Source organism: Abramis brama (assembly GCF_963993115.1).
Source record: "Abramis brama genome assembly, chromosome: 25".
Lineage (NCBI taxonomy): Eukaryota > Metazoa > Chordata > Actinopteri > Cypriniformes > Leuciscidae > Abramis > Abramis brama.
The window spans coordinates 15,242,186-15,256,937 of record NC_139987.1 but is presented as its reverse complement, the minus strand read 5'-3'; the positions used below and the strand labels follow the sequence as shown (position 1 = coordinate 15,256,937).

Below are 14,752 nucleotides of genomic sequence, written 5' to 3'. Positions count from 1 at the left end.
AATTCACCGTGCTGACCAACAAAAAGCTGCTTGGTTTGAAAGTGACTTGTGTGTGAGCAGTGCTTCATGCATCTCTTTTTTACACACCAAATTTAGCTGAAATGTCGCTAATGTGACCGCATTGGAAAATGATCTGTTTCCTCAAAGGACGGTATATCATAATTTACGCTCCTCACCCGAGTCCCGTGTTTGTTGTTCACAGGAAGTTACTCTAAGATGTCTTCCCTCGCGCATAATGCGCCTCGGACGCAATTTTAAGTTCTTCCCGGCGATCAGGAGACGTGTTGTACGCGCGTCGTTCTCTCAGACATTTGCCAAAGAAAAGCGAAAATAGTCTGTAAGGGAAATTTCATGATGCAGAGAGCCAGGCTTTATCCGTCTTCAGGTTTTCAAATGTATTTTATCAGCACAACTAATTCTTCTAATCTTTTCTGACTGGTTTTTCCTCTGAATGAACCTGCAGTGAGAGTGGTGTGCAAAATGTTGGCACCTTTTTAATGCCTATTTTAGAAAGACAATATTTGCACCTTAAACCCATACCAAAACAACATCATGTTTTTAAAAGGGATTGTTCACCCAAAAAAATGAAAGTCTGTCATCACGTGCTCACCCCTCGTGTCGTTTCAATATCTGCATGATTTTGAAGAACACAAAAGATGATGTTTAGCGGAATGTTCAGGTTGCACTCCTCAATAATTAAAGCGAGTGTAAAAAAAATGTCATAAAAACACCATAAAAGTAGTTCGTATGACTCTCATTCAAGTCTTCTGAAGCCATATAATAGTTTTGTGTGGAGAAAAGACTAATTTAAGTCATTACTGGATACTTTTATGGTGCTTTTTAGTGTCATTTTGGGTCACCATTCATTCTCTGTACAGAAAAATGCAATCTCTTTTTGTGGGTCTTACGGATTTGGAACGACATGACGATGAGAAAAAGGTTCCAGAATTATATTTTTGTGCGAACTAGCCCCATAAAGATTGATCTCCCCATCTCGCCAGTGTCCCCTCATGATTGTCATTCTCAATCGTAACCTCTCGTGCATATCGTGTGTTTTAAAAATCGTCATTGCTAGCAAGAATTATTATGCGTTGAATGATAACACGGCTTATTTGAACGTCCCCCGCATGATGCATCTTTAGAATCTGATCCCATCCCATGATGCCCCCGTCATGATCGTTCACCCCACTTTTTTCTATTTAGAAGATGCCTCTTAGCAAAATGCCTCTATGAAACAGAAATTCCTATATTAGCTATAAAGATTATAATATTACCCTTTTGTGCTAGATTGTCTCTTGAATGTAATGGATTTTGTACCTGTATTTTTCTAATTCCAATCCAGTCTTTCTGTATGCGGTGGCTTTATATGGAGGAATTGTAGGCTGCTTCCTTACAGTACCTGAATAATTTGTAAAAACTTCCAGTCATCCTCAAGACACACACCCTGACCTCCGTCATATCTGACATCAAATAACCTTCGCTTTTACGCATTTAGACCTGAAACGTGCAATATCAGCGATCATGGATATCAGTTGCCAAACCTTCCTCTTTTCACCTTCTCAACTCGTTTCGAGTCTTAATAACCTTAAATATGCACCCCGTCAACGATGAGGATTTTCTCTGCTCTGTACAAGAATGTACGTTCATGGCTTTAGATGCAGTTGTGGCGCCGTCTTTTTAAACGCTTACCCGAGAACCTGTTCTTGATTCCTCTAAGGAGTTTATACTTGTGTGCTTGATCTGATTATTGTCACTAGTACTGTATGATGCAATGTATGGATCTGATTGTTACAGCCCAGTTGTTGATGCAGCCTTGCCTTACTGACCCCCTGCGTAGAGAGAGGGACCCCTTTGCCATTGCCCTTCTCACTGAGTCTTATGTCATAACACTGTCTGCTGACGCAAATGTTATTCTTTAAACACCTATTAAAGTAACATACATATGAATCTGTCTGTTTGCTGTCTTGTTTTCACGTCATGATAGATCTCAGGGTAGGTCTGATCTCACAAGAATCCCTTTCAATCAGAAAAAGTAGGTTTAGACTATAGATTTTTGATTAGTATAACTGAAACTGTAATTTTAACCATAATTAAGCTATTTGTAAGTGATATAATATTTTATTCATCAAAATTGTTATTTAAAAATATGAAATAATCATTATACTTTGTTGGTTGTACTTTAATTTGGAGGTTGTGAATAAAAAAAAATTATGATAAACTTATTAACTTACATTTGGGAAAATAATGTGTATTGTATTTAAATAATGTTTTATTTATTAAATAATAATTATTAAACATATTAATAATTATTATTTGGAATATTAATAAAAGTTTGCATTCCGCATTTTACATTCAATAGAAAAGTATTTTACACTAAGTATAGAAAATGTTAGTTTTCAATAAGACTTTAGATTATTCACTATGCTTTATTGAATGCATGTTGAACACATAACTCAAGATGTAGATGTATCATTAACTAAATGTATAGGTCTACTTCTCTGTTTTTATGTAATTAATATCACTCAACAAATATATAAAGCAAATAATTATCTCGTCAACCAAATGTATAAAACCAAACTTTTCAAATAAAATAAAAGATAAAGGTGTCATGTGACTCATTTAGAATGGTGTATCATAAACATAACAGTAATGATAACCTACATTTAAATAAGCACCTTAGTGAACCTCTAAGTGTTTGGTCAAAGGAAGGTTTTTCATCTGATCTTTTAAGTGATCTAGATTATGGGTGGTGGCCACATGGACAGGAAGTTCATCACTCAGAATGTATGTACTATGTAGTGCAGAAGTGTCAAGCTAAGCATATATAGAGTAGCTCATTAATGTGTTCAGTTGATATGTTTTTTAAATGGGTTACAAACGTTCTTTTATTTATGACTTTAATTTTGCTCCCACATTCAGGTAAGAGATTTCAGTTCTTTGCCCTTTAATAAAAAGAAGTTTAATATAATGTCTCAGTTGTGACTTATACTGTGTAACAAGTATTAACTGACTAATAACAAAATGTGTTTTATTTTTTTACTGGACATTTGAATACAACATTCTGTCTCGATTTGCGTCAATCCACAGATGCGGAGTTTATCCGAGCAGTTAAAGGAGCGACTGTCCTTCTTCCCTGCCACTCACTACCTGATTACAGTGAACGAGTTGCTGTAAAGTGGAGAAATAGAGCAACTAACAAAACTATTTGTGAATGGAGTTTTAATAAAACTTCTGAATCTTCTAGCGGACAATGCCCTCGTTTTAAAATCAACAGAACGTCACTAATAATAGAAAATGTTCAATTCAGTGACTCTGGTGATTACAGCTGTAAAACAACAATATTAATTCCACCACCATCAGTGGACATCAGCTCAGATGTGAAACTCCAAGTTGAAGGTGATTGCCATTCATCATTTTTTTATATATCTGAACTTTCCACTTGTTGTAGACCATCTTAGATGTCCGTAATCAATATAATTCTTCACTATCTCCACTACATTACATCCAGGCCTGTCCCTGCAGAAACAGAACAGCAGTAATGACAGCTGTATTCTTCTGCTCTGCTCTCTGGAGGGTCTGAACCCTGAGCTGGTGAACTTCATCTGGATTCGAGAGGGTCGAGGGTCACTTGATTCATCCACATCTTATGACATGAACAGTTCGCTGCTTCTGTGTAAACCTACCTGGAGTTATGGAGACACGATCATCTGCAGCACCAACTACTCAAACCCCCGAACACCTCTTAGCATGAGCATTAAACTTGACTTCAGCAACAAGGGTGAGTGGTTTTAAAATAGGAAAAATACTGTCCATACAGCTGCACTGATTAGAAAATGAAATGCATAAAGAGCACTGTGGGTAATGTGATCATGATGTCTGTGTGTCATGAACATTTTCTGTTTTTTGTGGGTGGTGCATATCATTTCCATTATCTTTTAAATTCTACAAAATAAATACATTTTTTAATTGTATGAAATAAAAAAAAAAAACTATTTTAAGATAGATAAATTGACCATTAAAATTAAAATAAGAAAATATAACTAATATATCAACCCATCTGTCTTCCAGAATCCAGCCAGAACTCTCCAGCGTTTTGTTTGGTCCTTTTCAGCACCTTCGTCATCTGCATCGTTTTCATCTGGATGCTGTTCTGCATTTCTAAATGTAAGAAATACTGTGCATTTTGCACATTAAATGCTAAATCTGACACTATAACTAAAATTCAGTTCCATCCAGAAGTAAAAAGTGTGTAATGTTATTAAACAAAAAAGACAGAACCGACAAATCTATCTTTATTGAACATATGGATGGGAAATTCATTTTTATTGGTGAAACATATTATGAGACACAGTTCTTTTAGCTTTGACTGTGTGAGAACTGTGGCTAAATTATGTACGTAACATTCATATCTTGCAGATAAGAGTGTGAACTGCTGCATTGGACCATCGACACAAGAAACTTATTGAATCATTTTGTTTTTATAATTCTGTAAAAAAAAAAAATATATATATATATATATATATATATATATATATATATATATATATGAAGAGTTCAGATGCAAAAGCCTCTAAGTGCCATCTGAAATTTTCCTCTAGAATGATCATTTTTATCAAGCTTGTATATTTAAGTTCAGCAATTTCACTTAAATGACAATTAATAGGTAATTTTCATTGCCATTTAAGTGAAATTGCTGAACTTAAATATACGAGCTTGATAAAAATTATGATTCTAGAAGAAAATTTCAGATGGCACTTAGAGGCTTTTGCATCTGAACTCTTCATATATATATATATATATATATATATATATATATATATATATACACATACATACATACATATACATATACATATACATATACATATACATATATATATACATAACTGTACATAACTATACAAGAACTGTCTCACATAATATGTTTCACCAATAAAAATGAATTTCCCATCCATATGTTCAATAAAGATAGATTTGTCGGTTCTGTCTTTTTTGTTTAATAACATTACAGTTATATATATTATAGTTATATATATATATATAGAGAGAGAGAGAGAGAGAGAGAGAGAGAGAGAGAGTTGAGATCCTTTTTTTAATTATCCTTAATTTAATGTATATATTGCATACATAACTCATATGTAGTATGATGTATCATAAACTGCAAACGTAGGTCTACATCTCTGTTTTTTTAATTCAAAGTAACACTGAACAAACATATAATTCAAATAATTCTCCTGTCACCCAATTGTACAAAAGCAAACTTTTTCAATAAAATAATAGCTGGCTTGCCCTTAAGGAGTGTGAGGCTGATTTATGAAGATACCGTAATGTAAGTTAGTTTGAAGATTGTGCATTTACAGCAAATTGTGAAATTTTGTGGTATTTCCTTCCAGACTGTCGTAATAGTTCGCCTTAAACACACAGACGCAAGTTATCTTTTCTATTTAAACTTGTGTCATTTGCCATTTGCCAGGCCACTACAAAACAATATATGTTGGAAGGATTTCATTCAATAATTCAATAATCTACAATTACTGTAAATAAGCACAATTTGTGTCAAAGCAAATCTCTAAGTGTTTAAATTTGACCAATGTAAGAAGGTTTTTTTTTAATTTAGTTTTTTTTTATTTATCTTTAATGATGATGTATTTTAGATTGTGGGTGGGCACATGAACGGGAAGTTCATCACTCAGACTGTGTCACTAATACACTGTGTGTATTAGCTCAGAAGTGTAAGACACACTGAGCGCATCAACATGTTTTTAAAACGGGCTACAAACTGTGTTTTATTTTTGACTTTGATTTATCTAACGCATACAGGTAAGAGACTTCAGTTCTGTTTACTTTGCCCTTTTATCTAAATCAAAGAAGTTTTATATGTCTCATTTGTGATTTATAATCTGTAACAAGTATTAACTGACTAATAACAAAGATCCCTGTGATAGACTTAATAATTATGGTTGATTTTTCTGTGATGCGTATATTTCATAATAAATGTGATTTATTTACTGTATATTTGATGGAAAAATTCTGCTGTTGGTTTACACTGAAATTTGTGTCAATCCACAGATGCGGAGTTTATCCGAGCAGTTAAAGGAGAGACTGTCCTTCTTCCCTGCCACTCACTACCTGATTACAGTGAACAAGTTGCTGTAAAGTGGATAAATAGAGCAACTAACAAAGCTATTTGTGAATGGAGTTTTAATAACATTACTGAATCTTCTAGCGGACAATGCCCTCGTTTTAAAATCAACAGAACGTCACTAATAATAGAAAATGTTCAATTCAGTGACTCTGGTGATTACACTTGTAAAACAACAATATTATTGCCACCACCATCAGTGGACAGTATCTCAGATGTGAAACTCCAAGTTGAACGTAATTGCCATTCATAAATTATTTATATATCTGAAATGTCCACTTGTTGTAGACCATCTTAGATGTCCGTAATCAATATAATTCTTCACTATCTCCACTACATTACATCCAGGCCTGTCCCTGCAGAAACAGAACAGCGGTAATGACAGCTGTATTCTTCTGCTCTGCTCTCTGGAGGGTCTGAACCCTGAGCTGGTGAACTTCACCTGGATTCGAGAGGGTCGAGGGTCACTTTATTCATCCACAACTTATGACATGAACAGTTCGCTGCGTCTGTGTAAACCTGACTGGAGTGATGGAGACACGATCATCTGCCGCGCCAACTACTCAAATAGACAAACCCAAACCCAAATAATACTCACCTCAGAGAATGGATCTGACAAAGGTGGGTCATTTAAAATACCTATCACTTTAACCAGGACAAACTAGTTCAGCAAAGCTGTTCCACTGCCTTTATCTCTCAAAAGGAAATATAAAAAATATATAAATCAACCAATCCATCAGGCTAACCTGAGATTCGTCTTTTTTTTTCCAGAATCCAGACTGGACTTTCCTGTTTGTGTGGCCTTTTTCATCATCTTCATCATCGCCATCATCTTCATCTGGATATTGTTCTGCATGTTCAAATGTAAGACCTCCACTGATATCTGCTCTCAAATTCTGACACTTTAATAATAATTATATTATATCCATAAATTGTGATTTTACATCTAGAAAAAAAAGTGATTCCTTTGGAATCTCTAATCCAGCGTTAATTTAATTTGATTTGAATGTGAATTATAGTTCACAAACCACTGCAAGTTCTTGCAAACAAGTTAAATTATTGTGTCTAAAAGACTTGTCATCCTGCAGACAAGACTCTGAGCTGCTGCCGTGGACCCTCGACATGAGAGCGTCAGAAGAGTGGAGACACACTAAACTATACATTCCTAAATGATAATTTACCAATGATACTTTTCTTATGATCCTTTAAACTATGCTTACCAAAAAATGTCTGCTTTGCGTTTTCCAGAGAGATGATTTTCGTTTAAAATAAAATAGCAACTATATGCCAACTTCTGTTTTATGTAATGAGTACCACTTATAAATAAATATCTAATATGCAAAGAATTTGTTTGTCCACTGATTGTATAAAACCAAACATTTTGAATATAAAAAGGTGTCGTGTGACTTGATGGTCTAAATATGGTGCCCATGAGGGTTGTCCTGGCTCACTTAAATATGGTAGATAGTTCACTTAAAAAATAAATTCAGTCATACTTTAGTTTAGTGTCCAATTCTCACTATTAACTAAGTATTTACTACAACTTTTGCCTGAATAAACCCCTATTTACCGCTTATTAATAGTTGGTAAGGTAGTTAAGTTTAGGTATTGGGTAGGATTAAGGGATATAGAATATGGTCATGCAGAATAAGGCATGATATGTTGTTTATAAGTACTAATAAACAGCCAATATCCTAGTATACATGCAATATCCTATTAAGCATTATTAATAGTGAAAATTGGACCCTAAACTAAACTGTTACCAAAAATTCTACATACACCCTCATGTCATTCCGTATGAGTTTCTTTCTTCAGTGGAACATAAAAGAAACAACGCCCCTGATGTCAGTGCAAAACTGTATGACATTCTTTCTTCTGTGGTACATATAAAACAAAATATTTTAAGAAATAGAATTTTTTAAAGGGTCAAAGGTCACCAAAAAACAGTTAAAGCAATGTTAAAACACATCATGTCATAACTTATTGATCATATAACTTTTACAGTGTTATTGTAGATTATAATATTGCTGTGAACCATTTTGACAAAATGTAACATTATTAAATCTATGTGATTTGTACAACAGATTAGCGTTTGCGGTCAAGTGTTTGGGGGAGCCATTTTTAAGGGCTGTCAAGTTCAGTTGCACTTTGCTTGGTTTGTTATAAATAACCCTTGTTCCTTTGCATACTACACTAAAATGACCCTACTATCACACCCACATTCACAAGAAGTTGTGCCACACACACTGTTGCCCCCTTTCAAAACATTATGCATGACGCATCCGTTTGTGGTAGTAGGAGGTGAACACTGAGTATTCGGTGCATATTGTGAAATGTTGTGGTCTCTCTTTCCAGTGTGCTGTGGCGTCTTGCGTATAGTTTTAGATGGAAAGCAGAACAACAGAAAAAGAAAGATAAAAACAGACAGCAAACTCCATGTCCTGTACCCCTCCATGTTTAAAAGTAAAATGACGGGGGGTTTTTTTTGTTGTTTTTTTTAATGTTACCTCTTTATTTTACATATTCTCCATGCCATCGAATTCACAACAACAAAGCCATTGAGTCAGAAAGATTTCATTCAAGATAATACAAGCTCTATTTACCGAAATAGATCGAGCTTTAAAAACGCAGTCCTTTTCAGAATGGTGTATAACGATGTGATGGTAATATTCATTTAAATTAGCACGATTTGTGTTAAAGTGAATCTCCGAGTGCCTGACCACCGGGAGAAGAATTGATTTAGTTGTTTTTACTTGTGATCTAGATTGTGGGTGGGCGCATGGACAGGAAGTTCATCATTCGCTCAGAATGTTTGAGAGTGCAGAAGTGTCTCACACGACGAGCACATCGACATGCATTTAAAACGGGTTACAAACCATCTTTTATTTTTGACTTTAATTTATCTCCCGCATACAGGTAAGATACTTCACTTATGTTTATTTTGCTCTGTTGTTTAAAGCAAAGAAGTGATCATATAGCCTAATGTCTCAGTTGTGACTCATACTAAGAAATATTAATTGACTAAAATCAAAGATCTCTGTGATGGACTAAATTAATACATCTTAGATATGGTGGTGTTTTTTGTGATATATTTTAAAATAATTGTGACATATGAACTGTTTGAAGGGACATTCTGCTGTTGGTTACACAAAACAACGTGACCTGCAGTAATAAATGCAGTAACGCTTTACAGTAAGGACTCATTTGTTAATGCATTAGTAATATATTGCTAATATATAGCTTTATTAATCTTTATTATTGTCAGTTAATAAAAATACATTGTCATTTTTTGTTCATGTTACTAGTGCATTAATTAATGTGAACAAATACAACTTTTGATTAAAAAAAATGTGTACATGTAGAAATTAGCATTAAGATGAATAAATGTTGTAAAATAATTACTGTTCATTCATCTTAACTACTGTAGTTAACTTATGTTAAAGTGTTACCGATGCATCTTATATGTAGTATACTTTCTGTGATGTCTTTCACAATAATTTTTATAAATGTGCTGTATATTTGAATGGAACATTTTGCTGTTGGTTTACACTGAAATTTGTGTCAATCCACAGATGCGGAGTTTATCCGAGCAGTTAAAGGAGAGACTGTCCTTCTGCCCTGCCACTCACTACCTGATGACCATGAACTAGTTTCTGTAAAGTGGATAAATAGAGCAACTAGCAAAGCTATTTGTGAATGGAAATTTAATAAAATTACTGAATCTTCTACCGGACAATGCCCTCATTTTAAAATCAACAGAACGTCACTAATAATAGAAAATGTTCAATTCAGTGACTCTGGTGATTACAGCTGTAAAATAACAAGATTAATTCCACCACCATCAGTGGACAACAGCTCAGATGTGAAACTCCAAGTTGAAGGTGATTGCCATTCATAAATTATTTATATATCTGAACTGTCCACTTGTTGTAGACCATCTTAGATGTCCGTAATCAATATAATTCTTCACTATCTCCACTACATTACATCCAGGCCTGTCCCTGCAGAAACAGAACAGCGGTAATGACAGCTGTATTCTTCTGCTCTGCTCTCTGGAGGGTCTGAACCCTGAGCTGGTGAACTTCACCTGGATTCGAGAGGGTCAAGGGTCACTTAATTCATCCACATCTTATGACATGAAGAGTCCGCTGCGTCTGTGTAAACCTAACTGGAGTGATGGAGACACGATCACCTGCCGTGCCAACTACTCAAATAGACAAACCCAAACCCAAATAATACTCACCTCAGAGAATGGATCTAAGAAAGGTGGGTCATTTAAACTACCTATCACTTTAACCAGGACAAACTTGTAAAATGATCCACTTACTAAATCAAGTCAAGTCAGCAAATCTCCACCAACCGTATCGTTTTCAGGCAAACTGCTAGTGGAAACAATGATAAAGCCACATATAAATAAATAAATAAATAATAGTTTTTTTCTGCTTTACAAAGATAAGGATCATACAGAAAAAAAGGTTCCACTTTTTAAGGTACCCATTCTTAAATGAAAATATATTTATTGAGAAGAAAAATGACAAGATAAGTATTATCATCTGAAAAAAATGTATACAAATTAAGTGACTTTATGCTTAAAACAAAAACAAAAAATCTTCCAATAGGGTAAGCAAAATAAATTTGTTTTATTATTTTATTTTTTTAAATTAAGTTTATTTTTCTGACCCTATTGCTACCAGATATTTTTCTTGCTTTAAGAATGAAGTCACTTAATTTCTATCAGTTTTTCTATCAGTGAAGTTTTTTTTACTTCTCAAGTAATTGTATCTTGATTTAACCCCGTTATTTGTAAAGGAAAACAAGCCTTAATTATTGAGAAATATTTTTTTCTCTGTGTGTGTGTTGGCCTGTTTACCTCCAAACTAAAACTGAAACTAAAACCATAAAAAAAATAAAACATTAACTGAAATTAAATAAAATATAAAAAAAACTTTTAACTTGAAATACTAAAATAACAAAAACTGAAATAAAAATTAATAAAAACTATACAGGCATATTTAATAAATATATTCAAAATGACAAAACACAACAAAATTGTTAAAACTAAAATGAAAACAGAAAATATAAAAATAAAAAAACTATAATAGTATCTCAATTATACTAAAATACCACTGCCTCCAAATACTTAATGATTTACAGATGCTTTTGATGTTAAGCATTTCTATAAAGGAAAGTCCCACCAAAATGACATATTTAAAAGTTTTTTTCCTTGGAAAAAAAAAATCGCCATGCCTTAAAATAGCTTGTAACTCTACACCCTTGCCTCGTTTTCACCACATAGACTTATAAACAACATAAGAAGCTTAATTTTCATCATGGGGGACTTTAAAAATGCAAATGCACACATTAATTCAGCTATAAATAAGTCTGATTTCAAATAGCATTCTGAGTTACAGTAGGAGAGACATTATGATGGTCTCTAGCAACCTGACTGGTAAAATATGAGGAGACATTGTTGCTGTTTTCTTGTTGTCTATGTCAAAAATTCATCATTCTGATGTGTATGATCTGATCATACCCTGTTTGTGACCATAACAGATCGGGATCTTACTTTATTCATCTCATGCAGTGCTGCTGCTGCAGGCCTCATCCTCTGCATCATCACCATTGTTATTTTTTGCAAATGTGAGTATGATTATGTTTAACTCTTTAACAATTAATACAACTCAGATTACTTCGATTTGTAGAAACCATTGACTCCAACGGGGGAAAATATTTTTTTAGTAACAGCGACTTCAATAAGAATAAGGAAATTGCATAAAGATTCTTACTTTATTCATGTTACACAATAATGAAAGTTACGAAATAGATCAGCAGTTAAAAAAGAAGGCAAGAATTTGACGTAAATAATTGCTATCTTCCTCCCTCTGTTCAAACACCTCTCTATCTCTATACATCAGTATCCTTCCTATTTCTATTTCTGTTTTCTGTCAACATGACATCAAATTCTCAAGGACAGCATTTTTATATTTTCAGAACAACATCTGAAATAAAATAAAAAGGGAATGAACGTGTCTGTAGCATATTGTGAACTAAAAAACAGCTTAAATAAAAGGTAAGATGGTTTGCTGGTCCTTGCTGGTTTAATCTAGTCTAGCTGGTCTCCCAGTCTGACCAGCTTGACAAAACCCCAGCAGGCCAGCTGAACAGCTTGACGAGACCAGTTTAACTCAGCTAAGAACAACAAATTAGCTAGTTTTGGATCTTATTTTGAGCAAGGAAGTGAGTAAGACCAAGTTACCATAGTTTAACGAAACAAGCCTTAGTAGTTACATGGAAAAGTAACTAAAGATGTTTTAAAGTTGTTGTATTCGTCTACTGATACATTAATAGTCCTCATGGATCACTAAAACTTGATTTAAATTCATCCTGACCTCACCAGTACATTGTAAACATATTTTTAGAGACCTCCACTAAACTGCGGTAAATAAACATTTACCACAATTATTGTCAAAAAAGATTAAAGTTCAAAAGGTTTTTATAATTGTACTGTTAAAACAATCATTTTAGTAGATCGAGTTAATTTCTTTATACTAAAATTACCATAACGGTTTACATTACACAAACCACTGTTATAAATGATTTAGGCCTAAACTGTTTGATTTGATTTATTTAATTATATCAAAAAAGCCTTAAACATAAAACAAAAGGCATCAAATACAATCGAGGATAAAAACACAATAAAGTCCAGGACTTATTTCCATCGTGGTCCTCAACACATAACATCAGGACAAGACACTTACATATTGTGTGATAATCAATGACATAACATACTGTATAAACATTTTTCTTAAATAAGCAAAAATATAAACGGTAACTGGCCCCTGGTTCTATTCCGCTACCCTCTCTAATAACCAGTCTTTGGTCCTCTTTTTAAAAGAGTTCATGCTTGAAATCACTTTAATTTGCCGGTCTAACTTGTTCCACTGAACTGCCCCTATATAGGCAAATGTTTCTTTCCCTAACACTGTCTTGAATGCATAAGGTTTATCTGTGGAAAGGAACTATATGTTAATTGTGTTTGTATATGTTTTTCTATGTCTGTTTGATTGCGCAGGCAGAAAGCGAGACGAAAATGGATCTATAGTGTTCACCAATAAAGTCTATGAGAACTTCAGTTTCGCCATGGCCCGCCAGAACACACAGCCCATTGCTAAACCTCAGCCAGAAGAGTGTATTTATGAGAACTAACTGCTGCTGCTTACTTCAGTCTGGAGAGTTTACCCAAGAGTTTCATTTTAATGACATGGCATCTGACCAGAGGCACTTGTCGCTGTGCTTAGTGACACATCCGGTGGCACATCCGGTGGCACATCCGGTGGCACATCCGGTCTTCATTGGCATGTGCCAGTGGATAGTACACATTATAGCGAAACACTGACACCAAGGGGTTGTGTACGATACCGTTTTCAACTTATTATGCGTTTTGGGTGCATAAACGGGTTTCAAAGTGTACATTTTTAATAATTGTCTAGTTTTTGTTGTTTACATGGAGAGTTTCCATGTAAACAACAAAAACGCTTATCTCTGAAGACGATGACGGTATGACATGCGTATTAAGTGTACTACAGTCTGTAGTGTTTCATTTCGCCTGGCAGCAGAATATCCACTGGCACATGCCAATGAAGACTGGATGTGTCACTAAGCATAGCGGCATGTGCCATTGGCTTCTGTGCGTCCGATGCCATGTCACTAAATGTTAAAACCGCTACTGGTGATTTGTTTAAAGCCAGGTGGGACCAGTTGTTACAAAGGCAGTACCCGTGTTATGTGGTTTTTCTAAGACATTTGAATGATGGTGCACTTTGAATGTGAAGCAAATGGCCACTTACTGACTTAAAAACTGTAAGTTGGCACTTTTATCAGTGATTTTGAAGTAACTTTGTTTTTATTATGTTTAGCCTACTAAACTATTATGTGTCGTAAAATAAATTATATGATTATGAACAGGACTTCATGTATGTTTTTATTAGATAAAATGCTAAGGCATTATTACAATCTCTCTTTGCACTTTTTGTGATGTGACTTTTGGTATGGTATTTGGTCTATTGTACTATTTCATTTCTTGTAAATAAATAACACATTATAAATGTATTTTTGTAGCCTCTACTGTCAAACCAAACTTTGCAGAAAATAATCTCACACTTATTCATTATCTAACACTTTACTGTATCTCTTATTCTCTGACAAACTCTGGGTTGCAATGAAAAATTATCACTTAAAGGAGAACTCCGGTCAATTTTAACATTGAGCTCATTTTTTTGTAAATTTGGAGTGCTGTCAATACAGAGAACAACGACAAAAATCGGTGTTGCCTACACCGATTATCCTCTTTTTAAAATTTGCACCCTGTTGACTTCAATGGGGCAAGTTTTAAACCTGCTTTTAGCCTCTTAACATCCTTGATGTGTCATTACAAGTGCCCAGCCAATGTGAGTGATTCCTTCAGAGTGAACACGGGTGAATCTGACTGCAGTAGATGTGAAAGATATGAATAAAAATGATGTTATTTCAGCCAGCGCACATACCTGTATTTACATCCTGTTTTCGGTCGAAGTCCATAGTAATTGATTGTCGAGTTCACGCGTGTGATCA

General features: G+C 34.3%; 2 protein-coding genes across 3 annotated transcripts; both read left to right on the top strand.

Annotated features, from left to right (window-relative positions):
• Positions 1–2,507: 2,507 nt before the first annotated feature.
• Positions 2,508–4,499, top strand: LOC311076230 (uncharacterized protein). Its single transcript, XM_084104259.1, has 5 exons — positions 2,508–2,919; positions 3,088–3,396; positions 3,509–3,778; positions 4,069–4,164; positions 4,417–4,499. The coding sequence occupies exons 1-5, from the start codon at positions 2,841–2,843 to the stop codon at positions 4,464–4,466; spliced, it is 804 nt and encodes a 267-aa protein (XP_083960385.1). The 5' UTR covers positions 2,508–2,840; the 3' UTR covers positions 4,467–4,499.
• A 1,162-nt stretch (positions 4,500–5,661) lies between these two features.
• LOC311076229 (uncharacterized protein) lies at positions 5,662–14,251 on the top strand. Of its 2 annotated transcripts, XR_014604630.1 has the most exons (10): positions 5,662–5,820; positions 6,070–6,378; positions 6,491–6,763; positions 6,914–7,006; positions 7,231–8,805; positions 8,907–9,058; positions 9,715–10,023; positions 10,136–10,408; positions 11,696–11,782; positions 13,215–14,251. XR_014604630.1 is itself a non-coding variant. In XM_084104258.1 (5 exons), exons 1-5 carry the CDS (start codon positions 8,995–8,997, stop codon positions 13,346–13,348), a joined length of 867 nt encoding a protein of 288 aa, XP_083960384.1. In that variant the 5' UTR covers positions 8,898–8,994; the 3' UTR covers positions 13,349–14,251. The 2 variants fall into 2 exon arrangements, 1 of the variants encoding a protein (XP_083960384.1); XM_084104258.1 differs by lacking the exons at positions 5,662–5,820; positions 6,070–6,378; positions 6,491–6,763; positions 6,914–7,006; positions 7,231–8,805 and having other exon boundaries at positions 8,898–9,058.
• Positions 14,252–14,752: the final 501 nt, after the last annotated feature.

Coding starts and splice junctions, on each gene's coding strand:
- LOC311076230 (XM_084104259.1), top strand. CDS start 2,841: ATGTGTTCAGTTGATATGTTTTTTAAATGGGTTACAAACGTTCTTTTA. Junction 2,920..3,087: donor AATTTTGCTCCCACATTCAG/GTAAGAGATTTC, acceptor GTCAATCCACAG/ATGCGGAGTTTATCCGAGCA. Junction 3,779..4,068: donor ACTTGACTTCAGCAACAAGG/GTGAGTGGTTTT, acceptor TCTGTCTTCCAG/AATCCAGCCAGAACTCTCCA.
- LOC311076229 (XM_084104258.1), top strand. CDS start 8,995: ATGCATTTAAAACGGGTTACAAACCATCTTTTATTTTTGACTTTAATT. Junction 9,059..9,714: donor AATTTATCTCCCGCATACAG/GTAAGATACTTC, acceptor GTCAATCCACAG/ATGCGGAGTTTATCCGAGCA. Junction 10,024..10,135: donor TGTGAAACTCCAAGTTGAAG/GTGATTGCCATT, acceptor CATTACATCCAG/GCCTGTCCCTGCAGAAACAG.